The following is a 27,670-nucleotide window of genomic DNA, read 5'->3' on the forward strand; positions in this document are numbered from 1 at the left end:
ATTTCATGGAAAACAAGTCAATCTGAAATCAGGTACCACCGATCTTCTTCAAGGCAAAGGGACATGGATAATGAAAATGCACTTGCGTCTAATAACCAAGTGGCCACTGGACGAGTTACTAGAGCTTGTGCAAAAGCACTAAGGGCATCAGGGGGTCGGCCACCACTACCTCATGTGGTGAAACAGGATTATAAGCAGACCCTTCAACTAAAAACCAAAAGAACATCATCAGATAACAAGTCTTCTACTGATGTTGCCCCCATCGTCCGAACCAAGAGAAGGGCCATTCTTAAGGATATCACTAATAATACATCTGATAATTTTAGCATAAAGGATGCCAATGGAAAGAAAGTACAGGTACATGTTTGTATCAGTTGTCAGTTTTTTACAAATATTACATGTTATTTGTTTATACAATATAAAACAATGAAGATTGGTATGATTGGAAACAACATAGTGTAAGTTTTTTTTTTTAAACTTTCTGTTTGTTGCAGACTAGCAAGCAGGTCAAAAGATGTACTGCCAAGAAGAATGACAGTGTGGCATTATCTATTTGGGTGGACCCTCAGATTCATAAGCAAAAGGAAAAGGCTGCAGAAAATGATATAGCAATTCAACCACATATGCACAATTTAGTGTTTCATAATGCTGGAGAAAGCAAGATTGCCAGTAAAGTGGAAGCTTCAAATGATCAGTCCATTATTGCCATAGATCTGAAGCACAAGGGTCCTCAGATATGTAACTTATATGTTGCAGAAATATATGACAATTTACGCACTGCAGAGGTCTGAATTGCTGTTGACCTCCCTTCATCGGTTAATACCTTCTTTGTCTCTGAGTTTTTATATATTTCTAACAACTACCAAACTTCACTAGTTGCAAGGTTTTACTTTTAAATAACATATTTTTTTTGGGTGAAAATATCAGTTCCTGTTACACTCTCTTTGCTGAAATGTGGCATTATGCTTATTTTAATCTATAGTTATATGCCTATGAGAATACCTTTCTCTCTCTCTGTCTATATGTGTGTGTGTGTGTGTGTGTGTGTGTGTGTTTAGAAGACCTAGACACAAAGAGAAACTCCATGAATCTCATTAGCCAGTCCAACTACTTGGAATGATACATTATATGTGACATTATGTTTGTTATATTTTTCTTGTTTTCTGTAAAGGAAATCTTATCTTCTCTCAACTTATTTTATGGTACTTGGTTTTTTCACAGCTTAAGTGGAGGCATTCAGTTGATTATATGAAAACAGTGCAGCTGGAAATCACACAAGAAATGCGGGGCATTCTTATTAATGGAGGTTAGCTCTGATTTTATTTGATTGGTTCCTGGAGGTTGCACATGAATGTATGATAAAAAAAATATTTTTCCTTCTTTTTTTTATATTGAATTCAGGTCTGTGAGGAGTATGGGCTAGCTTCAGAAACATTCTACCTAACAGTTGCTCTTATTGATCTTTCTCTCTCTAAGAAATGTATCGCAAAACGAAGACTCCAATTGCTTGGTATAACATGCATGCTTCTCGCCTCGTGAGTTCTCTTCTTTTCCCTTTATCAAGATGCCTAAGCCTTCTAGAAGTCACTTAAACTGTCCATATTTTTTAGTTTGTGAGAAAATTGTCCACTGATATCTATACCATGTCTAATCAAATACATTTTCTCATCATTGGTTTTAGGAAGTACGAAGAAATTTGTGCTCCTCATGTTGAAGAATTCTGTCTCATCACCGACAGCACCTACACAAGAGCAGATGTATGCTAAGTTCATCATAAATCCACATAATAATCTGAATTTTATTAACTAAGATTTTACCTAACAGGTATTGGAGATGGAGCACCAAATACTGGATGCATTGAGCTTTCAGCTTTCTGTTCCAACTGCCAAAAAGTTCTTGAGGTTGTAGTCGGTATCGATAACATATTAACACCTTTTTTTCAATGCTAAATGTTTCCATTTCATTTTTCAGGAGATTCTTTTTGGCAGCACAAAGTTCTTATAAGGTAAATTAACATAATGTTAAAAACTTTCATCAAACAGACTTATGAAACTGTAACAGTTGGATGAAGCCATAAACTGTCTTTATATGCAGGCTCCAGTTATAGAACTTGAATTCCTGGCAAACTATTTAACCGAGTTAACTCAAACTGAGTACCGTTTCTTTAAGTTCTTACCGTCTCTCATAGCTGCTTCAGCTGTATACCTAGCCAAGTGGACACTTGATCAGGAAGAAGATCCATGGGTCAGTGTTTATTTTCAAAAACTATATATTTATACAACTTATTATAATTATATAATGAAAAGAAGCCATGTTAATAATACAGTAGTCAAAAAGTCAACTTGATCCCACATATTTAATCTTTTTGCAGAATGCTACATTGGAACATTATACTAGTTACAAGGCATCAGAACTGAAAGTTACAGTTCTGGCCCTCCAAGATCTGCAACTTAACAATGTGAGCCCACTTCATGCTATACGCCAAAAGTACAAGCAACAAAAGGTAAATATATGCGTTGTCACATAATTTGTTTCACATAATTGGACTGGATTGGATATTGTTTTGATGTATCTTATTTGTGACAGTACAAAAGTGTTGCAACATTAACCTCCCAGAAGCCTGTGAGACCGCTGTCCTAGTGCCCGTGTTGCTGATGTTTTGAGATACAACGAGATAATTATCCGCTGGGGTCATTCGTTTTTTTGGAGCTTCTGTATTTTCAGTTTTTGTTGATTTATTTTTTCTTACATTAATGTCGAAGCACGAAATGAATCTTACCTGATCCATGACGATGTTTCCACGGATTTTCGAGATGAACGAACCACGTCTTGATCTTCTTCTGCTACTGCGGCTGCGCCGGCGACCTGCAATGTCGAGACCTGCAATGGTTTCGGGGGTGTGGAGGCGACTGCTAAGATATCCTGAGGATTTCTTGTTCACAGACACAAAAAGTGGTGGTGGCTCTTACTGAGCATGACCCACGATAAGGAGGTGGAGACCTCCTTATATAGAGTCTCATGGCCACCATCATGGTACCCTAATGGGCCTAGCCCAGTTAGGGTTACCTCCACAAAACCCCCTCGGCCCAATAACATCGTATTAGTCCATGTAATGAAATAAGCCAAACATAATAGATTTAGGGTCGTAGAACCGGGTTTTAGTACCATACCCCTACAAGATCGTTCAGTTATCGAGCTCAATGCTAAGTCTTGTATATTTTTAAGTTTTATCTATTTTGAATTTCTATGTATTAATATCACATTGCAATGTTGCATAGCTGAGCTTTGGCTCATTTAATAAATTAATGTAAGGATTTTTTTCAAAATATATACATAAAATTAATTAAAGACGTAAATAAATTAATTGATATTAGCAAACGAGTCAAATCCGAACTAAAAAAACAACTCACAAGCCAATAACCTTGACGACACTAGTTGTGTTTATTTAGGCTTAGAACATCTCCACCCATTGGTTTTTGGTGACATGGCATGTGGTTTGGATTGGTTTATGGGTAGAAACAAACGTTTGTGTTATGTTTGGTTTGCATTCTCAAACGTTTAAGAGGTGGGTTTGTAGTGGCCCCACCACAACCACTACACACAAATCATATATATATATATATACACATATACACATATTATTATATTTTAATTGGGTTTAGATTGGTTTATAGGTGGAGAAAAAGTGGGGTTTTTTGATAAAAATTTTAGAATATAATATGACGATAATGTGAAGGTTTGAATTGGTTTATGGGTGTGAATGCCCTTTAAAAGTCATCCATCTTGAAAACATGATCCTTTTGAGGTTGGCCATATCATATTATCATCCACAACAACAATAAAAAAATGACTACTTCCGTCTCTGCTTCCGTTCAAATCAGGCAAGAAACCAATAACAAGCCAATACCATCATCATCATCATCATCATCATCATCATCATCATCATCTTCTCGCATCCAACACACACTATCTCAAAGAACCCACATCCCAGCTCACATTTACAAACACCCAGCAGCAATCCTCTTAGAACTCTGCACTTCAATCCAAGAGCTTCACCAAATCATCCCACAAATCATCAAAAACGGTCTCTACCAAGAACACCTCTTTCAAACCAAGCTCGTGAGCTTGTTCTGCAAGTACGGCAGCTTAACCGAAGCCGCCCGTGTCTTCGAACCAGTTGAACATAAAAATGAAGCTCTTTATCACACAATGCTTAAAGGGTATGCTCTGAATTCTTCAGTTTTTGATGGGTTTTCGTTCTTTTGTCGAATGATGGACGACGGTGTGCAGCCGGTGGTGTATAACTTTACTTATCTTTTGAAGGGTTGTGGTGAGAATTCGCTTGTTGGCAGAGGGAAAGAGGTGCACGCGCTGATGATTGTTAATGGGCATCAAGGGGATGTGTATGCTATGACATGTGTGGTTAATATGTATGTGAAATGCGGGTTGGTTGAGGATGCATACAAGGTGTTTGTTAAATTGCCTGAGAGAGATGTGGTGTCCTGGAACACGATTATTGCGGGCTATGCTCAGAATGGTTTCGCGGGGAGATCGATGGAGTTAGTTTCACAGATGCTAAGTGAAGGACTGAGACCGGATCCGGTCACAGTTATCTCCATTTTGCCTGCTATTGGTAATCTTGGTTATTTGAGAGTTGGGAAGTCGGTTCATGGATATGTTTTGAAGTCAGGGTATGACCGTCATGCAAATGTTGCCACTGCATTAATTGACATGTACTTGAAATGTGGGTGTTTAAGCATTGGGCGTGCGATATTTGACAAAATGAGTAGTAAAAATGTGGTCTCGTGGAATATAATGATCGATGGCTATGCAGAAAATGGTGATCATGCGGAAGCTATATCTCTTTTTGAAAAAATGTTGGATAATGGAGTTAAGCCAACCGGTGTGACCATTATGGCAGCTCTACACACATGTGCTGATTCAGGTGATCTCACTCGCGGGCAGTTCATTCATTCATTGGTCAGTGAATTAGGACTAAACCGTGATGTTTCAGTCATGAATAGTCTAATCTCCATGTACTGCAAGTGTAAACGTGTCGATATTGCTGCTGAAATATTTAAAAACATGAAAGAGAAAACACTCGTCTCATGGAACGCGATGATACTTGGATACGCGCAGAATGGTCAAATAGTCAACGCTTTGAATCATTTCCGTCTCATGAAAATCAAAAACATCGAGTCTGATTCGTTCACCATGGTAAGCATCATTGCAGCCGTCACTGAATTTTCAGTATTACGCCAAGCAAAGTGGGTCCACGGGGTCGTAATAAGAATTTGTTTGGATAAAAACGTGTTTGTGAAAACCGCTCTTGTAGACATGTACGCTAAATGTGGAGCGATTACCACCGCTCGAAAGCTATTTGATCTAATGGATGACCGACACGTGACAACTTGGAATGCTATGATTGACGGGTATGGGACCCACGGGTATGGAACAGAAGCTATAAAACTGTTTAAAGAAATGGAAGCTGGAGACATAAAACCAAACAAGATAACATTTTTATGCATCATCTCAGCCTGTAGCCACTCGGGTTTTGTGGAAGAGGGGTTTGAGTATTTTTCCAAAATGAAAATTGAATATGAAATCGAGCCGACAATGGATCACTATGGGGCCATGGTTGACTTGTTAGGTAGGTCAGGTGAGCTAACCAGGGCTTGGGATTTCATTCAGAACATGCCCGTTGAACCCGAGGTCAATGTTTATGGTGCAATGTTGGGTGCTTGCAAGATTCATAAAAATGCTGAACTTGCAGAAATGGCAGCAGGTAGATTGTTTGAGTTAAACCCGAATGATGGCGGGTATTTTGTACTTTTAGCAAATATATACGCGTCGGCTTCGATGTGGGATAAAGTGAGTGAAATCAGGGGTAAAATGGAAGAAAGAGGGATAAAGAAAACACCTGGTTATAGTTCAGTTGAGTTAGAAAATAAAGTTCATACCTTTTATTCTGGAAGCTCATGGCATTATGATTCTAGCAGGATTTATGATTTTCTTGAAAAAATGGTTGATAAGATTAAAGGTGTCGGTTATGTGCCTGCTAGTGATTTGATGCATGATGCTGAAGATGATCTGCAAGAACAAATGGTGAGTACTCATAGTGAGAAACTTGCTATTGCTTATGGGCTTTTGAACACGCGTCCAGGAACAACTATACACATTAGAAAGAACCTTCGTGTGTGTGGCGATTGTCATACCGCGACTAAGTTTATATCGCTTGTTGAGAACAGGGAGATCAATGTACGAGACTTGCATCGGTTCCATCATTTCAAGAACGGGGTTTGTTCTTGTGGAGATTATTGGTAACATCTCTTTGAGGCGTAATGTCATTCAACAGCTCCATAGTGGATTTATGCTTCAACGATGAAATTCCCAAAAATTAAGTATATAGCCATGGTATACGCGAATCCAAAGTTGCGTATCTACTTTTGCCCGTGTAACAACAATTAATGCATACGTAAATATGTGTAATATGTGACAGTTGACCTCCGCTAGTGTATCACCCTTTCACTCGCGTATCATCAGAAACCATGTCCTTTTGTTGAGGAATCATTGGTAATACACAACACAAACCCATGTAATACTATAGTTAAAATATATTTAGGATTTTATATACTTCTTCATCTTTTTGTCCCACCTATTTTCTCGTAGTTTTTCATATAATTTCTATTTCATAACCTATTATTGTTCAACTCAACTCAACTCAACTATTAAAGCACATTTTGCTAAACATCATAATTTCCAAGACAAATAAAAGCAATACTTGATGAATATATAATGACTTGTACACATTTTCATAACAGAATCAGTCATAATAAATTTAAAAACCAACTATATAAACATATAACGAATTCAAAATAAAATGTAACAATACTGTTTTTTTTTTTTAATTTACGTTATATATAAAGTATAAAACCTTAAATAGTTATATAAAAGGGTTTAAGTATCAAATAGATTACTAAATAATCTTTTAAAAAAAGATGGTTTGAATTTCAATTCAATCGCATGATCCAGTTTCCAGTCATACCGATAGCCGACATTTTCAAATAAAAGCGGTTCAAATACACAAAAACTGAACTACTTTTAAATACTTTTCATAAACAATACAAAAGATATTCTAAAACATTTTTTCACAAAAAACTAAACCATTTATAGATGCATCTTGAAACACCAAATCCCATTAAAACATTCCATTAAGAGTATAAAAACCTATTAAGAAAAAGAAAAGAGTTTATCTAAAACATGTCACTTCATAATTCATAGTAACAACCTATTTTGTACATTCATCCAAACTTATGAGTTAATGATTCACCCATTCACCCAACATAAATAATATATTCATTTTAGGACTGTTTAAAAAGCTCGAACTCGTGACTCGTTTGATAAAAAGCTTGAATAAAACCAGCTATAAAAAGTTTGAGTTGATTTGGATATTTTTGTAATTAAGTCAAAATCGACCCAGACTCGGCTCGTTGACTCGATCTTAAGGTCATTTAACTTCAACATCGAGTAGCTAAGTTGCTCTCGTTTAATTTCATGCTCCAGCCTCGAAATCATCCTGACTCCACCCTTAAATCTCCCATCAGATTCAAACAAACAAATCAGTGATCCCAGCAATGGCCGGAAACTGGCTGCTACCGGCGGAAACCACCAGCAGCGGCCGCCCAGTCCTCCGCCCCGGCGAAGTCGAATCCTCCTTACAACCCTCCGTTGACCTGGTCAACGACGATAACCCAAATCTCCCAATTCTCAAATCCGGCCTCCTCGTTCTCACCACCCACCGTCTCATCTGGCTCCCTAACCCCGAATCAACCACCCCATATGCCACGTCATCTCCGGCGGCTGTCCCACTCGCCGCCGTGACTCATATCTTTCACTCCAAGAAGTCAATTAAGGGCATGTTTGCCAGCCCTAGGGTTAGGTTTCAGGTATCAAGATTATTTCTTTCTTTTTCTTTTCTAAAAGCTTAAATTTTTATTATTGTAATAAACCCGGCTAGTAAGAAACTAGGAGTCTAGGGCTGTAAACGAACCGAGCCGAAGCCTTCTTTTATGTTTGTTCGTTTAGCATTAAACTTATTCATGAATGCTAACTGAACCGAAAATCGTGATTGTCTTTGTTCGTTAAGGAATTGAACTTGTTCACGAACGCAAACGAACATGTAAGTTAGATTTAAATTGAGTTGAGATAATAATGATCAGTAACATAATCATTCCCCAATCGGTGGTTTTATTCAAACGAAGCACAAGTTAGGTTTGTTGTTAGTTAAAGCAAGTCTTTATAAAACAAAACCATTCACGAAACGAAGTGAACATTAAGTAATAAAATTATAAAATTTAAATGTTAGGTTGGTTGTTACAAATAAAAGATTATAAAAACATAAAACAAACGTTTAACTGACGATACATAAACAAACGAACGTAAATGAACACATTATAGAATGTTCACGAGCACAAATGAATGAACGTGGCCTCTGTTCGTGTTCGTTCATTTAACTAAACGAACAAAATTTATTGTTCGTGTTCATTCATTTATTAAACTTCTCGAACTGTTGGCTGGGCGTGTGGTTTGTTTACTGCCCTATACATGACGAGACAAAATTTCAAACCAACGCTAACTGATTCCAGGTATCAATTACGCCTGATGGAAAAGTGCAGGAGAGGGGCTCTAAGTCCACTGTAATTACATTGGTTTTTCGTGGGAAATCAGATCCGGATTCGTTTGTGGGGAAGTTTCGGGAGGCATGGAGGGAGAGAGCGTGGGAGGGTTCGGTTTCGGGTTCCGGAGAAGGTGGGTTAGGTCGGGTTGAGTTGGGTGATGGTGGGGGGTCGAGTAATGCTGATACCGGGTTGGCAATAAAGATGCCGGTTGTTGGGGTTTCGGGAATTTTGAGAAAGGAGCAGGAGATGTGGGAGAGTACTGATAAGAGCTTGCAGGATGCATTTCAAGATTTAAATGCTTTAATGGTATGCCTGTAATTACATGTTCAATGAATATTTTAGGGTTTGTTGTAGATTTAAATTCTTGAATAATAGTGTTTGTTATTTAGAATAAAGCTAAAGATATGGTGGCATTAGCCGAGAAAATGAGGCAAAAACTGCTTTCTGGATCATCTTCTCAAGCTAATGCAGCAAATGATGAAGAAATGGGGTCTAAAGAAGAAATGCAAGATTGGTTGTTAAGTGTCGGTATTGTCTCCCCTGTTACTAAAGAATCAGCCGGCGCGTTATACCACCAAGAGTTGTCCCGTCAGGTTTTACTCCCAACTGCCAGTTTTATATAAGTGAATTCAAATTTGAGAAAGTTTTAATCTTTTTTGTTATAAATTTAGTTGGCTGATTTTGTGAAAATTCCGTTAGAGAGAGCTGGTGGGATAATGAATCTGATAGATGTATACTGCCTGTTTAATCGGGCTCGAGGGACAGAATTAATTTCACCTGATGATTTGTTGCGTGCATGTTCACTATGGGAGAAGTTTAACGTGTATGCATACGGTCTTGCGTTTCTTCATTTTCTTGAATTAGATTACTAATTTCTGTTCGTTTGTCGGCTTAACTGCAGTCCTGTAATGCTTAAGAAGTTTGAAAGTGGTGTTATGGTCATACAAAATAAGTCTCACAGTGACGAAGAGGTACTGAAATTTTAAAACTTTTTTATATGTGATGTGACATAAACTTAGGATTTACTGGAACCATATGGTGCAAATATAGGTGTTATCTAGGATTAGATCATTAGTACAAAAGCCTGACGCGTTAAAAGCCGGGGTTAGTGCGACTGATGCTGCAAGAACACTTGGAATTGCTCCGGCTATGGCCAAAGAGCATCTGCTTGCTGCTGAGAGTAAAGGTATTTATTTTAATTAAATTTTAGTGACATAAAATACAATTTCTAACAGTAAGTTTTTTTTTCCCCTTAAGGTTTTCTATGTAGAGATGTGAGCCCAGATGGTTTTCGTTTCTATGTCAACATATTTCAAGACATTGATCCTAATGATCCATACTCGTAAGTCATAATAATGTTTATGTTCATGATCGTGATCGGTTTTTTTTAATGCTTAACTGAAATGTTGTTGCTTCTCTACAGAGTGAGAGAATATGGAGTTTATGATTCATGGATTCGTGCTGCAATTGCTTCCAGGTGTCGGTTGTTTTCCACTAGACGTAGGTCATGCGGATAATCCATGGTTTTTTAACTGATTGTTTTCTTTGTGTAGATAAGGAGAGTAAATTCAAAGAAGATATGGAAGAGCAGCTTTCATATGGTCCAGGAAGGAGAATATGTATTTTAGGAATTTCTCCTGATTTTATTTTGATTTAAATATTCATGTTACGCATAGGAACATGAATATTTAACGAGCCGGTTGAATACAAAAGGTAATAATTTGTACACAACTTGAGTTTTTTTGGAGTTACAGAGACAATTGTGACAGCGTTCAAACAGACTATTTTGTAAACTATTGATTTATTCCTAGTGTTGCTGTTGAAGTAAATTTGACATAAACATAATGATGTAAACAAAGAACACACACCCTGAGATAACAAGTCCCAGGCTTGCAACCATTGATTAAAAGACTGTTAATAAAGAAATTTGGAGCCCAATCATGCATTCTGAATGCCTTCAAGACTATGACACAACAAAAGAATTTCGAACATGTGGAAATATTAAGCGTAACAAGAACTATACATTATACATTATACAAATTTACACTAAACCCTAAACCTTAAAACACATACATGAAGAAACGAGTTGAGTCACTGAGCGCTCACTTTTGGTTCCTTCTTCAAGGCAAAATTACCATTATTATCCACTTCTCCATAAGAAGCAAGATCAGGGGTCATAATAATCCTGCATTTGCTTGGTACATCACACCCCATTTCAACACCAAAATAAGTCAAATGATCTGAAATACTATCTCCCGACACCGATCTGAAAATATTCAACAAGCAGTTAAAATTTCATCAAAATAATTAATACAATTAAATAGTTTGATCTACCTGCTACATTCAGGATCTTCACCAGAACCATCACAGATAATCTCAACTGGATACGTAAGAAACCCTAATCCAATGTTATAAACCCATACCTGCAAATGGAAAGAAAATATATTTGAAATGTATCCATATAAATTGCTAAAAGTCAACAAACACGATTACCTGATGATATGTCTTCTGTGGGAAATACTGATAATGAGGCAGATGTGGGACCAGATCGTGTGCATGCGTCACTCTAAACGTATTTGGTACAACTTTACTATAATATGATGCAAAAGCAGCATTCCCAATTCTGGGTTGTCCAAAGGTCGTAACTTGAACGTTGTTTGATCCATACATAAGCTGTAGAAACGTAAACAATCCGTTAATATAGATTCAAAAGACAGATAATAAATTAAGAGATGGAATAATAATGATAGTTACCGCAAGATCCAATCCACAAAAAGCCGCCATTGCCCCACCCATCGAATGTCCAGTTACCATAATTTTAAGGTTTCCATATGCATCTTTTGCTCTTTTAACACCATCAAGAATTCCCGAACGCATAACCGTATTACTATAAGCACTAAAAAACCCATGATGCACCTGAAACAATGGAACCAAAGATGAAATAATAACAATATCACATGTGCAAACACAATAAGCAAAATCGTTGCAACAACCACCTTGCCGTCTGTGCAACCGGGATAGTCAAAGTCAAGCTGCTTCCAGAACAGATCCGCAATCCAGTTCATTATACTATGATCATAAATAAGTTACTCAAATATGAACCAAAATATAAATGAGCAACAATCAATATTCAAAATCAATACCTAGTTTCTTGAGTGCCTCTGAATGCAATAACAATAGCATCAAGATCATCTGCAACCCCAACAAATGCCTGCAATATAATATACAATCAACATCAAGTTATCAAGTTAATGCCACTAAAACAGTACAAACCAGATGTACCTGCAAGCAGTTCTGAACATCAACAATGAGCTCTATAACTTCAAATCCCTGATTCAAGATAATAACACCAAACATGAGCATTATTTCTAAAACCGTTTTGTACTTGTAATTTCATTTATTTTCTTAAAAAACGAACACATTGTGCAACTATCACAATAAGTTCAACGTGCTTTTACAATTAATTTCAAACGGTTACAATAAAGTGACATGTAAACGGGCAACCCCTTTTTGCATAGCAAAACCGATCCTACTAAAAACGATTTTTTTTTTTTTTGCAATAATTAATATTTCTTTTGAATCACCGTATATGTTTAGATTACATCGAAACAGAAGGCAAGCAGACAACAAGCTGCGCCGAAAGATTGCTATGCACAAATGCACCAACAAATACCTTGGTTAGACCATCACATCTTGAACAGGTCCATGTAAAAAGATCCGTTAAATCCGAAATGTAAACCTGCAATATCCCACAGTAATTTCTTATCAACTTATTATGTACCCTAGTTCCTTTTATAGTATATAATTAACTATGCAGTTAATGCGGAAAAATATCGGATATTCAGTAATTTTAATATCATACAGAATTTATATACATAGCAATTTAACACTAAGGGGGTGTTTGGTAGAGGGAATTGAGGGGTGAGAAATGGAATTGGAAAGAATTCTCTTGTTTGTTTATGAAAGAAAGAGGTGAGAAATGGAAATAAACCATTTCCATTTCTCTGATTTTGTTTCTCTATTTCTAGGGTTTCATTTCTCCCATTTTCCTCCTTTTCATTTCTCCTATTTTCCTCCTTCAGCAAGGATAGCACCGCAACCCAATTGCCTCCTGTTAATCGTTATCTCGACAGTCACTCACCAATCGGTTGCAACATTCACCTATTCCTTCAATAACCTTATCTAAGCTACGAATTAAAGGTTAGTAGTTCCGACCTTATCTAAAGCTTAACCATGGAGATGATTGGAACGAAGGAGCCAAGGTATAGGGGATTTTTTTACCATTTTTGGTCCGTGTAGCTTTAGATCTAGGGTTTCATCTGCTAAGATCCATAATGATGGATTCGTAAGTCGCTTGAAACTTTAACTTATTTTTTTCTTAGATCCACCTTCGATTGCCTCCTGGGAGTTTTCTTTGCGCATGCTTGAGGGCTTAGGTAACAAACAAATTCATCTATTTTTAATATAAATTGTTGAGTAATTACATTCATTTTTTTCTTGGAATGTTTAATGATATATAATATTATTCTGTCATGCTATTTGTTTAAATTTCCATTGATTGATTTTTATTTTTATGCTATAGTCATACAGATTGTAGAGTTTATTTCTTTATTTTCTGCTTTTTATTTTTCGTTTAAATTATTTGGTGGGATTGTTTTAGCATAATGCATAATTATATATATATATATATATATATATATATATATATATATATATATATATATATTAAAAACTAACATTTAGTTGGAAACTATAATCCAGGTTTGGATGTAACAGTATTGGCATTTGATGATTTAGGTTTAGGTCTTCTTGTACGACTGATTCAGATAGCATTGATGAAACTATAATCCAGGTTTTAGATCATTGTGATTTAAGCCTGGAAGAGAAGATATTAGAGAAATGATATATGTGCACTTCCAGGCAAACACAGTTTACAAACGTATCCTGTAGGCATAATTACACAGTTTAAAAAAATGGAAGATGACATAGTCATGTATAATTTACACACTTTAAATAAGTGGAAGATGATATAGATCTTTCAATCTCAGTTACCTAATAGTTATTGAATTATGGGATCTTAAACTATGTTTTTTGTATTTGACATGTGATTTATTTGTTATGTGCTGCAGAGTACTCTCCCTTTCTTGGAATTGAGAAGGGAGCAGTTCTTCAAGAAGCCCGGGTCTTCAATGATTCTCAGCTAGATTCAAGGAGGTGTTCACAGGTGATTGTTTTGTTCATCTCATATGATTCTTGCTATTAGGATTTTTTGATTCATACAAATGTGATTTATCCTTCTGTTGTCAGGTTATTACAAAGCTGCTTTATCTTCTAAATCAAGGGGAAACCTTCACAAAGGTCATGTCTCATTCTCAAGCCTGTTTAAACTTGAAAGTCTAAACAGACCACATCAAATTGTATATAGATTTATGGATAGGTTCATGTTGAGATAGTTATATCATGTCACATAAGGAACAAATATGGGATGGGTTTTCATCTCTAGTTTGTGTCTTAAATCGTATTTGGAACCTTCCACTTTTAGTATAGACAAGCTTAAATCGTATTTCATCTCTTCACGTTGCGACACAAATGTTTCTATCTTTGGATTTCTCTCTCTCTCTCTCTCTCTCTCTCTCTCTCTCTTTTGGTTCTTGTAATATGGGCACCAAAACATGTTTCTAAACCCTGCAATAATTTACTTTTGGTTGTGTTTTTTTTTTTGCATCTAAACTAAATGAAACAGAACACTTCCAATATACAAATTTTACAATTTAACTAAACAAGTAGTGTTATTACTAGATATCTTAGACTCTTAGTTCCTACGTATTTATGTGGAATTGTGGATAATCATGTGTTTAAAGTTTATGGAAGTGTTACATGCCACATGGCTAATTACAGATGAGTTTGTTATACTTAGCATAGATGTCATATTTTGACTTTCTGTTAATATTTTTCAATGTAGGTTGAAGCCACAGAAGTCTTCTTTTCCGTGACAAAACTTTTCCAGTCTAAAGACGTCTGTTTAAGAAGAATGGTTTATTTGATTATAAAGGAGCTCTCACCCTCTTCTGATGAGGTTATTATAGGATTATTGTAATCCTTTCTTTGCCCACTTAATCTTGATATATTAATGTTTGAATGACATGTTATTCTTGTTCACAAAAAGGTTATAATGGTCACAAGCTCACTCATGAAGGATATGAATAGCAAAACTGATGTGTATCGAGCAAATGCAATCTGTGTTTTATGCCGTATTACAGATGCAACACTTCTTACTCAAATTGAGAGGTACTTAAAGCAAGCTGTTGTTGACAAGAATCCTGTGGTTGCCAGTGCAGCTTTAGTCAGTGGTATCCATATACTCCAGGTACAACTAAGCATTTGGGAGATTGTGTTATGTGCAGTGTTCTATATTTATCTTCAAAGATATTTTTTTAACAGTCCTTACTTATTTTGCCTTTTCTTTTATTTGAAATTTTAGACAAACCCTGAGATTGTAAAAAGATGGAGTAATGAAGTACAAGAAGCAGTTCAATCAAGGGCTGCACTTGTACAGTTTCATGCACTTGCTCTACTCCACCAGGTATGAAAACATTTGCCTTATGTTGATTGGATACCTGTCATTCCCTTTCTCGCTATACCATGTTTTTAAACTTATATAATTAGCAATTCCTTGTTAAAAAATAAAAACTAAACCTGCTTTAACTTTCAACACCTGTTCTGTTTGTATAAGAAACTTTATATATTTGCAGATAAGACAACATGATAGCTTTACCAGGTATCACTACGAAAAAACGGTTCAAAGCAGCTCATTTGATTGGTAAAGATGTGGATCTAGGACGTTCTTTTCTTGCGTTGACAATAGAAGAGAAAATTGAGATGGTCGAGTTGTATACCGATGGTTCAATGGGATAGTTGTGTATGGTTGAAGTATGTTTTGTATGTGAATTGGTTTTAACTATGGTTGATGTTTTTTGCTTAAAAACTATGTTTTGTATGTGAATTGGTTTGATCAATGCATATTTTGGTTGGAATTTATGCATCTTTTTATATGTTTTTTATTTTTTAATAAATATTTGTTATGAAAAAAATACTTGTGCTAATGATAAAGTTGATATAATTCTCTGTTTATTTTCTATGTATCAAACAAGAGAAATGATTCTCAGCTATATTTCTCAACTGAAATCTCTGTACTACCAAACAGAACAGTCAATTCTCATTCTCCAGACCAATTCCCTTTCTCTGCATTTCCATTTCTCTATTCCATTTCTCTACAATTCCATTCTCTGTACCAAACACCCCCTAACAATTCAGCATACTCTCCCATGATTAAAAAATTAACATTTTGCAACTTAAAAAACGCCAACAATTGTAGCAAGCAGGAGCTTATTAAGACTTAAAACAATAACACTAAACACTAAGACTTGATATCGGAAAAATTGGTGATATATCAGTCAAAGATCGGTCCAACATAGGTCAATATACATTTTACCAAGGACAGATAACCGATATATTTAATGAACTGAGCTTACTGCAGAAGCATATTCCACCAGAATTGTGGTGAGTGTGTGATTGTACACAGGTGAGTCAACCTTATGCTTGATTATCATCCCTGTGTCCATAAAAAGCTTGAACTTTACATAAAGTTATAATTTTTTTAGGGCAAAATGAGTTCAAGAGTTAGGACTGTTACCACCTCTAGCGGTTGAAGCAACAACAAATAGAGAGATTGTAATTAGCAATAATATTATCCACCATCTTTGCTCCATCTAATCGGATAATAATAATAATAATTTGATTGCGGTTTTGTATACGCAGAAGGTATTCGAGAAATTAGTCGGTTATGAAGTTATTGAGTGAAGATGGGAATTAATGGCGTGTGCTTGCAGTATTTGCACCACCATTATTATTATTATTATTATTATTATTATTGTTATTATTTTAAAATACCCTTCACTCATTCATGTAGGTGACAACTTAATTTTCTACTGTTTGATCATCTTCATCTTTCACCTATCAAGGTTAAAGGTGATCGGGTTGCTTTAAGGCTCGGTATAAGCCATGACGGGGTGGGAACGATTGGCATCGGCCTCATCTAGGGCCATCCGTCCACCCTCGCTTGTTTGAAAAAGATTTAAAATTCCCTCACATGATGTTGGCTCGTTGTGAACGGGCTTGTTTGGTTCGTAAGCTTACCTAGCTCAAGTTTGGTGTTGCCTTGACTCATAAACCGTAATCGGTTCTACTTATGTATTATTACTATTCCTCTAAAGAAGAAAAAAATTAAATGATAGCTGTAACTATAACTCAATAATGAATGTATATTTTAACTATATGAAATTATGTATTCTTTTATTCCATATCTCGTTTTTCATTTAATATATATAAATCAAAATGATACAAAAAAATCAAATATTTACGTATACTAACTTGTGTTTTACCGGCACGTTGTGCCGTGTAAACTCAGACGGTGGTAAAACTCAAGTGTTGTCAATCTCGGGCGTTGAATTTGTAAGTCGACGCGAATTCAAGTGATTTCGATTACGTGCGTTATGGGCGTAGCGTCGGTCGGTAAAACTCGGTCTTTGTAAAACCCGGGCGCGAGACGACGAGTCTAAACAAATTTGGTCGGTTTCCGTCATGTTCGTTACGTTAGCATAAGTAAAACTAAAAAATAAAAAAAGATATACACAACACACCAAATTGAATTAGCAAAAAAAAAACATATGCCATTGCAAAGATTTGAACTTGGATGGCAAACCACATTAGGCATAAGAACATTCCCACACAACCAACATGCTAGAAGTCAAGTTGTATTTTGAGTGAAAACTATCTATTATATACCAAAATAAAAGTTTATCAAAATAGAAATTTTGTGGCATCAAACTTATCTTTTATACTATATATATAATTAGGGTTAGGTTCAAATAAGAAGTTTGATTTTTCTAAGAAGGCTAGGAAGGATAGTATTTTAGTCTTAATACTTTAAAATCAAAATACACTTACTTTAATCTCAAAACCCACTTAAATTAATTTCAAAACCCACTTACATCTTCACTCATCTTCTACAACCACCACCACTCCACCGCCCATCACCACCACAACCGTCACCCACCGCCACCACCTCGCCGGAAAAGTCTAAAAAAACACAATGAAAAACATAATGTAAAAAACACAATGGAAAAAAACACTATGAAAAAAAAGACAATGATAAAAACACAATAAAAAACACAATTGTATGGCACAATGGAAAAAAACATAATGAGAAAAAAAACACAATAATAAATACAATTGTATAACACAATTTTGGTAAAACAGAATACGTAAAAAACCCACTAATTTTTTTTTAATTTTTATATAATAATATGGTACTCATATAAAATATAAAAAGACACTCGTTATTATGGTGAATTTGTTTTTCAATAAAAACGTCGTAAAAAAAGTTATAGAACGTTTTAAAATGATGGGAGAATTTAGCACGTGCCTAGCATGTGGAGAGAGAAAGTCAACAAATGTGTTATTATATTTATGCCATTCCCCTTGTTTTCACACATCATTTCCACCTAAACTAATCTCAACCCTCCATCTTAAAAATCAATGGACAAGATTACTTCCTATCCTTCCTATAAAAACTATACTTCCTATTATTACCTAACCCTATATAATTAACCCGTTTATTAAACTAAATGACAACTTTTTGTTTATTAAATCTGTAGTTAAGTTTTATACCAGTAGTTATCAAGTATATGATTGTTTCAAATTTCATAAGTAATCTTAATTACTTGTAACATGTATCCACTAGAAAATCATAAATAGGAGTTTCGCCATGGTTCCAAAGTATAATAGATATAAACTAATTGTATCGTAGTTGGTCTTTTAACACAATGACATATGTATGATGATTAAGACTTTAGATATTAACTTCTCAGGTTCGAAGTATGAATTAAGGGGGTTTTTCTACAATAGTGGGTTTCTTTCTTGATGGTGTTTCTGGGTGAGTCAGACCTGAAACGTCACTCAAAATCAGTATGGATTGAGAGCCTGTCCCAGGAAGACTAACTCAGTTTTGGGGTAGTTCCAAACGTCGTTAAAAAAAATAAAATAATTATACTAATTAAATAACATAATAATATTCTTATATCATGAAAGTTCTAGGGAGCATATTCTTGTCGCATATGCCTGCCTTCTAGATGATGTATAACTTTTAGATGATGACAGCCTTGGTAGCAAAAGTTCAAATCACAAATCGCACCGAGTAATATATAATATGCATTGTTTTTAGACCGGTCGTTGAACTAACTATCATATGAATATCGCTTCATTGATCGACCGGTTGAAAAATATGTGGTACAAGAAATAAAATATAAGGACTTGAGTGATAAATAAATCAATAAATAAAATAAAATAATCTTAATTGAAATAGTAAAAACTTTTTGCTAATTTTCACTTAATTCCAATTTAATCAAAGCATTGTTCATTTGTGCGGATTTGCAAAACAAATCATTAAGTTAACACTTGATACTCGTCTAACACTAAATATATTTTTGTTACATTTTAAATATATTTTTGTTACATTTTGTAAGTTTTTGAGTTTGGGAGATTTATAAGAGCTACCAAACTCGATAATGTGAGATGATGAGAGATGTTAAGAGGTTGAACAAAGGTTACATAAACGGGGTGGGTTGTTAAAGATAGCATGAAGGTTAAATATAGAATTGATGAATGAGGTCGCTATAATGACAAACTTTACAAGATGACATCTAAAATGCAACATATCTAGATGACGGTGGCTGCGAAAGGGATGGTGATAGGAAATGGACCACAATGTAAATAGGACTTTTATGGTTAAGTGGTAGGTTATATAGCTATGTCATAAAAGTATATTTTTAAATATCCGGTCCGTCTCAATTTTTAATCGTCTATCTTGTATTAGACCCTAAATCACTAGTCATATGAATGGTTCGTGTATTTGCCACATACGTTGTCACATGTTGTTGAGGTAGTTTTGAGGGCGGTGAATGTAGATATGAAAATCTTAATGAATGTAGGGAATTGTTTTATAAAATTTTAATCAAAGCGTTCTTGAAGTGAATAATACAAATGAATCAGTCATGTATACATTTGTGATTTGTTAAAAATGAAGTTGGAATGAAATATATATATTAAACCGTTGCTGAAGTGAATAATAACAATTAAACCAGACAAAATGCTAAATACTATTCCTTAGAACATCATTATGATCCCTATGGTCCCTTTATATGTTTCTCTATTCTTCTCATTGAAACCTCTGGTCTAATTTTATATATGCACATGTTTAAAAAGTACACTTAGAAACAAAGGAAACATTATGATTTGCACAAGTTTCATAATTATTTTACCCTTAATTGTTCATACACACAAATAAGGTGGTAAGATACTAATGTTTATGGTGTTACAACATATATTGTGAATGCAAACTAAATTCTAAATGGAGAAATATTATATTAAAATTTTCAGTGATGCATAAATAAAATAAAAATAAAAAATTCCATTGTAATTACGTTAACATACCTCTAGTCAACATTTTCTCGTGGTTTTGTTATGTGTTTCAACTTCGATGACTGTGCGTAGTGGTTACGTAAGAGGGTGCCACTCATAACCAAATGATTTCGTTTGATTGGTCTATACCTCTATTTCATTTTAATGCCAACAATATGCTAGCGCCTTCACCCTTAGCACCCCCGTGCAGCCACATAATGGTGTTTAACGCCCTTTAATGCCCCGGAAAATGATGCATGGTCATGGATGATGCCCTCTTGGGCTTCCATTACACATAGTATTAAGATATTTTTTCTATTTGTTCAAAGTGTATTTTATATGGTTTGTGCGCAAGAACGTGTGGTTTGGGATATGCATAGCAAACCAACGCATATAAAACTGTGAATTAATGCGTGTACACACATACACGTGTTAGTGTTTGACGAGGACTTAAAAGGGCACAATGTGTACTAAGTTTTTTGTTACCATATGTTAATCAAACTAGCGTATGTGTATATCAAGCTATAGTGAAACGTTGTAAGTGGTAATAATGTTTTAGTGATTTTTTAAATGGCAACAACAGCATTAATATAACAATAACCATAAATAAAACAATCTCTAATATATGTATCATTTGTTTCACCATTAGTTTACTTTAAAAATATCAATTGCTAGTATGAATGATCATATGTTATTCTAATAAGAAGTAAAAACCATATAATATAATTACGCTGTTATCCAAACATATAATACCCTTAGAGATGTGCAATGGTCACGCCACACTCCCGCAACACCCACTCTACGGTGGCGGTATTCCCGCACATGCCGTGCTAGCCACTAGCCACATTAGATTCTCCCAATAACTCCACCGTATCTTTTATCTTGTGTTTCATCCTTGTGTAGTGCTCCACCCATGCACTCCACCATCTTGCTCTCCACATTTTTCCACCTTGGCGGTGCCACACCGCTCCCCCCACCCCCTACGGCTTGTGCGGTAGTACCATTATATATGGTCTTACAGTTTAAAACATGTTTTTAGTAGTTTTATCTAGTATACATATCATCAAGATAGTAATTCAAATACATGTATGTGCATACCAATATGTTCCAAACTAAGAGCATGTTTGGGATTGAGTTTGAAAAATGCTTATTGGCTTATTGGCTTTTTTAACAAGTCATTTTAAAAAGCCAGGATTTGAGGTTTTTAGAAAATTGCTTTTTAACAATTTCAAAAGGCTAAAATAAAAAAGATTTTTGTGATTGCCAAATACATTTTAACTTATTGGCTTTTTAAAACACAAATAAGACAATAAGTATTTTTCAAACTCAATCCAAACATGCTCCAAGTAAATTAAGAAAAGAAAACAAAGTATGTAAGATAAATTTAAAGAAAACAATTTATTTAAAACAAAGTATATAATAATAATATAAGATAATTAAAGCATCTAACACGAGTCAAAAGCCTTATAACTTGCATTCAACATATATTTCCAATCTCTTATCTCCTTTTACTTAAAAAACTATACACTCATCAAGCTTTGACACATGAAATAAACTTATTCTAAACCTCATGATCACAAACAACTAAAAGAAGTATGAAAGCACATACACATATCTTGCAGACCCCACCACCCACCCAACACAAAACCCACCGGAGCCGTTAATGATGGCCCGAACCCGTAATTTGCTCCTATTCCAATTCCAAATCCAAATCCAAATCCAAATCCAAATCCAAATCCAAATCCAAATCCAAATCCAAATCCAAACCCATGACCGTAGATTTCGACCACTATAATATCTACTATCTACTTCACGTAATTCTTCTACATTTCATTTCATTACATTAACCGCCCCAAAAATCCAATCTTTTTCTTTTTCACCACAAGATATTATTATTATTATTATTATTATTATTATTATTATTATTATTATTACAACAACAACAACATTTCTTCAATTTGTTGATCTACTTTTGTTACTTACTGTTGATGATCGGTCAGCTCAAATTATTCATGGGTTTTTGATTTGGGTCTGTTTAGACCAAGAAAGCCAATCTTTTTTTGAATAATTTTGTGGGTGTTCAAGATAATTGCAAAAGGGGGTGTTTTTACACATACCCATCTGAAATAATTTGTGGGTTTGCATCTTTTTGGCATGGGTGGGTGTTTTCCATGCTTTGGGTCATCAAACAAAGAAGCAAATGGTGTGAAAGAAGTGGTGAAGAAGGATATTGGGAAAGAAGGTTCAGCTGCTCACCAGTTGAATCATGTCAGTAGGGTTAGTTCAGGTAATTAAGTAATTAGCCACTTTTTCATCTAAAGTTTTGGTTTTTTTAGTGTAATTTTTGTGGGTTTGTTTTGTGGGGTGGAATTGTAGTCTGATCTGTTGAGTTGAGTGGATTCTTGGTTGTCTTGATTTTGGATTGGTTTGGAGTAATGTGATGGTTCAAGAATGTAATTTGAAGATCTGCTTTGTGTTTTTGTTTTATAATTGTGATAGGAAAATCGAAATCTCAATCTAAGGTTAATTTGGATCCTAAGAAAGAACAAATGGTTACGAAAGACGCGCCGCCCGCAAACATTGCAGCGCAAACGTTTACTTTTCGTGAGCTTGCTGCAGCAACCAAGAATTTTAGGCCCGTGTCGTTGTTAGGAGAAGGCGGTTTTGGACGGGTTTATAAAGGTCGTTTGGATAGCACGGGACAGGTGAATTGCATTTTGAGATTTGCGTATTATAATATTAGTATTCATCGTTGTCATCGTGAATGATGAAAGTAAGTTTGTTACAGGTAGTTGCAGTGAAACAGCTTGATAGAAATGGTCTTCAGGGGAATAGAGAGTTTTTGGTGGAGGTTTTGATGCTTAGCTTGTTACATCATCCGAATCTTGTGAATTTGATTGGTTATTGTGCGGATGGAGACCAACGCCTTCTTGTTTATGAGTTTATGCCTTTGGGATCGCTTGAGGATCATTTACATGGTCATATTCTTTTCTTTGTTCATTTAATTTTTTATGCATCGTTATTCGTTAGAAATGTTTTCAATGGCATTAAGTTACTAAAAAGTTTTAGATGTGACATACATAGTAGATGGAACCATGATATGACATTGTTTTTCTAAGCTGAACATTAGTAAGCATACAAATGCACCCATAAGTCTATCAAAATCCAAATTTACCACGTATGAGACCTGGTTTGAACTTGTTTGTTAGAGAGCTTAAAACAACGAGTCAATGTGTAGGGTTGAGGTAGAGTTGGTATATTCTTGTACTTGACAAGATTCTTTTTTCTTATTAATGACCAACATACTTACGAAAATGCTAAAAAAACACCACTGACAAAAAGAAATAGAAAATGGATAGACTTTTAATATCATTAAATTCATAAACAACTTTTGTAGGCATGCTATCCTGCTTTAGCATTCATGCCTAACTTTAATGTCGTTTAATTGCTGATATGAACAACTAGAGAACTTTTTCTATAAGTATTTTCATTATTATTTATCATCCATGGTGTTTATTTATTTATTTATTTTCATTATGTTGCTATATATAACCAACCATTAGTGAAGCTAGAGAAGAAACTAGGTTTTGAAAGATTTTCCACTTAATTCTTTTAGTTTGAAATATGCGTCTATTGGAACTCTGCAACATTGATTGTTGTATTGTTTAGTTGGCCCTGAGTGTAATTTCAATTCGGGTTATGCATTATTTCTAACGGGTCAAAGGGGTAAAAGAAGTATCTTTGTTAAAAAGGTTATTACTGAAATAATATCATTTTTCTAATCATATTTGACACAGCATGCACTTATACTATCTTTTTAGACAATATGTGTTCCGGTTAAATCTATCTGACCTGTATAAAATTTACCAATTTGACCCGTTACCCAACTTGCTGTTTTGCCACGTAAGCACCTCTAGGCCTTCCTGAGTGTTATTATCTTTTAGTTAAAGAGTTAAGACTTCTCTTTGGTGTTTGCTTTGGTTTGTGGCTATAACTATATTTGCCATCCTATAGTCGTAATTAATAGGAGACATAAGAGATTAAGAGGAACCCAATTTGAGTAACTTTTATTCTACATGGGAGCAGCTTGCCTCTCATTGTTTGTTTATCCATATCTGTTACATCTTGCATTATTAACATACAAATAAGAATAAGAAAATATACTCATGGCATCCGTTTTACATACTATTTAGTAGGGATGTAATCATGGAGAGCCAAGCCAGAGCTCACCTACAAGCTCGAGCCCGGCTCGTTTAATTTACAAGAGCTCGTTTCGAGCTCTATTTCTAAAGCTCGGCTCATGAGTACTTTTTCAAGTTTGGGCTCGGCTCGTTGATTATTTATTAGTCAGTGTATAAACGTTTATAGTCAAATTTTTATTATCGTAGTTATATATACGATATTAATTATTATATAGATATATATTTATATATTAAATAAAAGTTACATAAATAATAGGCTTGTTTAGACCATTGGGCCTGATTAAGCTCAATAAGTGAAGCTTTGGCTCGGGCTTGTTTATTAAAAAAACTCAATTATTGGCGCTTGAGTTCCTCTATGCTCAGCTTGGTTCGAGCTTCTAGCAAGCCAATCTTGAGCAACTCACGAGCTACTTGGCTCGTGAGTTCCCGTATTATTTAAACTCCAAAATTTTTACAGTGTTACAGAATTATTTTTTACCCATTATCATATATGTATCATATGAACTTGAAACAAACTTGCTTAGAACTTACAGTTGTCATATGGTTTTTTTTTTTTTTACAGATCTTCCACCAGATAAAGAACCATTAGACTGGAACACAAGGATGAAAATAGCTGCTGGTGCAGCCAAGGATTTGGAATATTTACATGACAAAGCAAACCCGCCTGTCATATACAGAGACTTAAAATCATCCAACATTCTTCTTAACGAAGGATTCCACCCTAAACTCTCTGATTTTGGACTTGCAAAACTGGGGCCCGTAGGTGATAAAACACACGTTTCCACCAGAGTTATGGGCACATATGGCTACTGTGCTCCCGAATATGCCATGACCGGTCAACTCACTTTGAAATCCGATGTCTACAGTTTTGGTGTCGTCTTTCTTGAACTTATTACTGGACGAAAAGCCATTGACAATACCCGTGCTCCAGGAGAACATAATCTTGTTGCTTGGGTAAGTTTTATATTTATTGCAATTAACTTTCAAGTTTCAACTGCCAAATCTACATGTAGAGGTGGTAAAATGGGAGGGGCGGGAAACGGGTAATTTTTATGAGTCAAAATACTATTGTTATAACTAAAAAAATAATTACTTGTGATGAAAATAAAATTATTTCAGCAAATGCTTTTTTTAATAAAGCTAGGAGGTTTTATGCATTGAAAGTACACTTTGGGTGATGTTCGACGACCCATTTGACCCTTTACCTTTGTGTGCGCGCGTGTGTTTAGGAAGTTGTGTAAGTAGTGTAAAAATTGTAGAAGTCTTAAGAGCATGTTTGGGATTGAGTTTGAAACATGGTTATTGGCTTATTGGCTTTTTCAAAAAGTCATTTTCAAAAGTCAGGATTTAAGGCTTTTGGAAAACTGCTTTTTAACATTTTTAAAAAGCTAAAATAAGAAAGTTTTTTATGATTGCCAAACACATTTTATCTTAGTGGCTTTTGAAACCCCTAATAAGCCAATAAGCATTTTTCAAACCCAATCCCCAACATGCTCTTAGTTAAAGATGGAAAATTGATCAACCTTCATTTTTTGATATTTTTAAGAGTCAAGTTGCATCTTATCTCCTATGGGTCAAACACATAGTCAGATTAGTGTTTAAATGTAGTTTCTATAATAATATTTAATATATTAATTATCTATAAGACTTTGAGATAATGCATGTGGAGGCCAGTTATTCAACTTATTTTATTATACAGTGAAAGCATTTTATAGACCACTCGCCCACTCTAGTATGTATTTGGTTTCATATTTGACAATTTCAGCTGTAAATGTCACATGACAAAAATGCCTTTTAAAATTTCAAAAAGACGTGTATACCTTTGATGAGATGTCAACATGTTATAGATTAAATTTGTTGTCTTTTACAAGGTAATTCAGTGCGATTACATTATCCTTCACCGGAACTGGTATAAATGAAACCAAATACATAATCAGACGTCTATAAAGTATTTACAATATATGGCCGCTCACTGAGTGGAAAAGTTGAATACTTCGCCACCCAAATAGATTTTTTTTTTTTTTTTGAAAAAAGGTGGAATAGAAGGGCGTAAACAGAGCCTAGCCGCTCATGAGGTACTCGAGTCTCGTTTGCTTAAAGATCAAATCCGACTGGGCTTAAACGAACTCGAGCCTTAAAAGTAGCCAATTTAATAAACGAGCATGAGGTCGAGCTTCACTTATTAGACTTGAGCTGGCTCGCAAGCCTAAATGAACCTATTATTTATATATTTTTTATTCAGTATATTATATTCTTATTTGTATAGTAGTTATTATTATACATTTATACATAAAATTATGCTGAAAATAACTAACATATATAATGTTATATGTAGAAGTTATAATTGAAATATAGATAAAAAAAAATAAAAATGCATATAGATTAATTAGTAAGTAATAAACGAGCCGAGGCCCGAGCCGAGGTCGGGTTCGGTTCGGCTCGGGTCGGCTCGGCTCATTTACACCCCTAAAATAAGAAGGATAATAATCAGGTATTTGGAATTCAATGGAAGTTGTATTTCACTTTTTTCTTGTAATAATTTGTAGGCCCGGCCACTTTTCAAAGACCGGAGGAAATTCCCAAAAATGGCCGACCCGTTATTACAAGGACGCTACCCGGTGAGAGGACTTTACCAAACACTTGCAGTGGCAGCAATGTGTTTACAAGAACAAGCCGCTACACGGCCCCTAATCGGTGACGTAACCGCTTTAACCTACTTACTACTTAGCCTCTCAACCCTACGACCCCGAAGCGGTCCGCACCGAGCGAGCCCGAGGCAGTGGGTCAGGCACTCCCAGGACCCGGACTAGGAACCCTAGTGACGCTGGTTTGGACACCGGGTCCCCTTCTACCGGCAAAAACTCACCTGATTACAGAAAAATTAGTACTGGGCCCGATATCGCAAATGGTGAAAGCAGTAATGGGTCGGGTCGGGTCGGAAATGGGGTTTGGTGGATGACCCGGATTGTCAAAAAGATAGTCCTGTGAATACGGGTCGGGCCAGGAACCGGGATCTTGATAGAGAACGGGCCGTGGCGGAGGCTAAAGTTTGGGGAGAGAATTGGAGGGACAGAAAGTGGACAAACACAATGGGTGGTGGTAGTTTTGATGCTACAAATGAGTGATGTGATGGAATTTAAGGTTGGTTAATATCATGTGTTTGTGTTTTTTCATGAGCAAGTAAGTTACTTGCTGCTTGTTATGGTAAGTTGGTTGGGGTAAAAAGGGAAAGTGCTGTTGAGAAGAGGGTTGACTTTTGTAAAAAAAGTTGAT

The 27,670-nt window shown here is 35.3% G+C and overlaps 3 protein-coding genes and 3 pseudogenes across 4 annotated transcripts; 5 read left to right on the plus strand and 1 right to left on the minus strand.

The window, feature by feature from the left end:
• On the plus strand, positions 1–2,640 carry LOC143609328 (cyclin-A2-1-like; annotated as a pseudogene).
• Positions 2,641–3,846: 1,206 nt separating this feature from the next.
• Positions 3,847–6,324, plus strand: LOC143609336 (pentatricopeptide repeat-containing protein At1g11290, chloroplastic pseudogene; annotated as a pseudogene).
• A 1,302-nt stretch (positions 6,325–7,626) lies between these two features.
• On the plus strand, positions 7,627–10,224 carry LOC143609319 (vacuolar protein sorting-associated protein 36-like). Its single transcript, XM_077084101.1, has 8 exons — positions 7,627–7,946; positions 8,646–8,984; positions 9,068–9,271; positions 9,350–9,501; positions 9,580–9,649; positions 9,729–9,864; positions 9,936–10,020; positions 10,102–10,224. Exons 1-8 carry the CDS (start codon positions 7,635–7,637, stop codon positions 10,193–10,195), a joined length of 1,392 nt encoding a protein of 463 aa, XP_076940216.1. The 5' UTR covers positions 7,627–7,634; the 3' UTR covers positions 10,196–10,224.
• A 376-nt stretch (positions 10,225–10,600) lies between these two features.
• LOC143609320 (lipase-like) lies at positions 10,601–16,339 on the minus strand. The gene is made up of 9 exons (XM_077084102.1): positions 16,211–16,339; positions 12,352–12,417; positions 11,961–12,008; positions 11,822–11,889; positions 11,675–11,747; positions 11,433–11,594; positions 11,160–11,351; positions 11,013–11,101; positions 10,601–10,944 (listed from the first exon to the last, which is right to left on the minus strand). The coding sequence occupies exons 1-9, from the start codon at positions 16,298–16,300 to the stop codon at positions 10,770–10,772; spliced, it is 963 nt and encodes a 320-aa protein (XP_076940217.1). The 5' UTR covers positions 16,301–16,339; the 3' UTR covers positions 10,601–10,769.
• On the plus strand, positions 13,534–15,267 carry LOC143609342 (coatomer subunit gamma-2-like). Its single transcript, XM_077084118.1, has 5 exons — positions 13,534–13,902; positions 13,986–14,036; positions 14,641–14,754; positions 14,845–15,045; positions 15,160–15,267. Exons 3-5 carry the CDS (start codon positions 14,710–14,712, stop codon positions 15,265–15,267), a joined length of 354 nt encoding a protein of 117 aa, XP_076940233.1. The 5' UTR covers positions 13,534–13,902; positions 13,986–14,036; positions 14,641–14,709.
• Positions 16,340–22,281: 5,942 nt separating the features above from the next.
• LOC143609340 (serine/threonine-protein kinase PBL27-like) lies at positions 22,282–27,670 on the plus strand (annotated as a pseudogene). Its single transcript, XR_013149404.1, has 5 exons — positions 22,282–22,482; positions 22,695–22,900; positions 22,984–23,173; positions 24,960–25,351; positions 26,944–27,670. The product of XR_013149404.1 is annotated as a serine/threonine-protein kinase PBL27-like (transcript).

The sequence above is a fragment of the Bidens hawaiensis genome, unplaced genomic scaffold, assembly GCF_021521415.1.
Source record: "Bidens hawaiensis isolate Kalapana, Puna unplaced genomic scaffold, B.hawaiensis_p1.1 tig00419544_1, whole genome shotgun sequence".
Lineage (NCBI taxonomy): Eukaryota > Viridiplantae > Streptophyta > Magnoliopsida > Asterales > Asteraceae > Bidens > Bidens hawaiensis.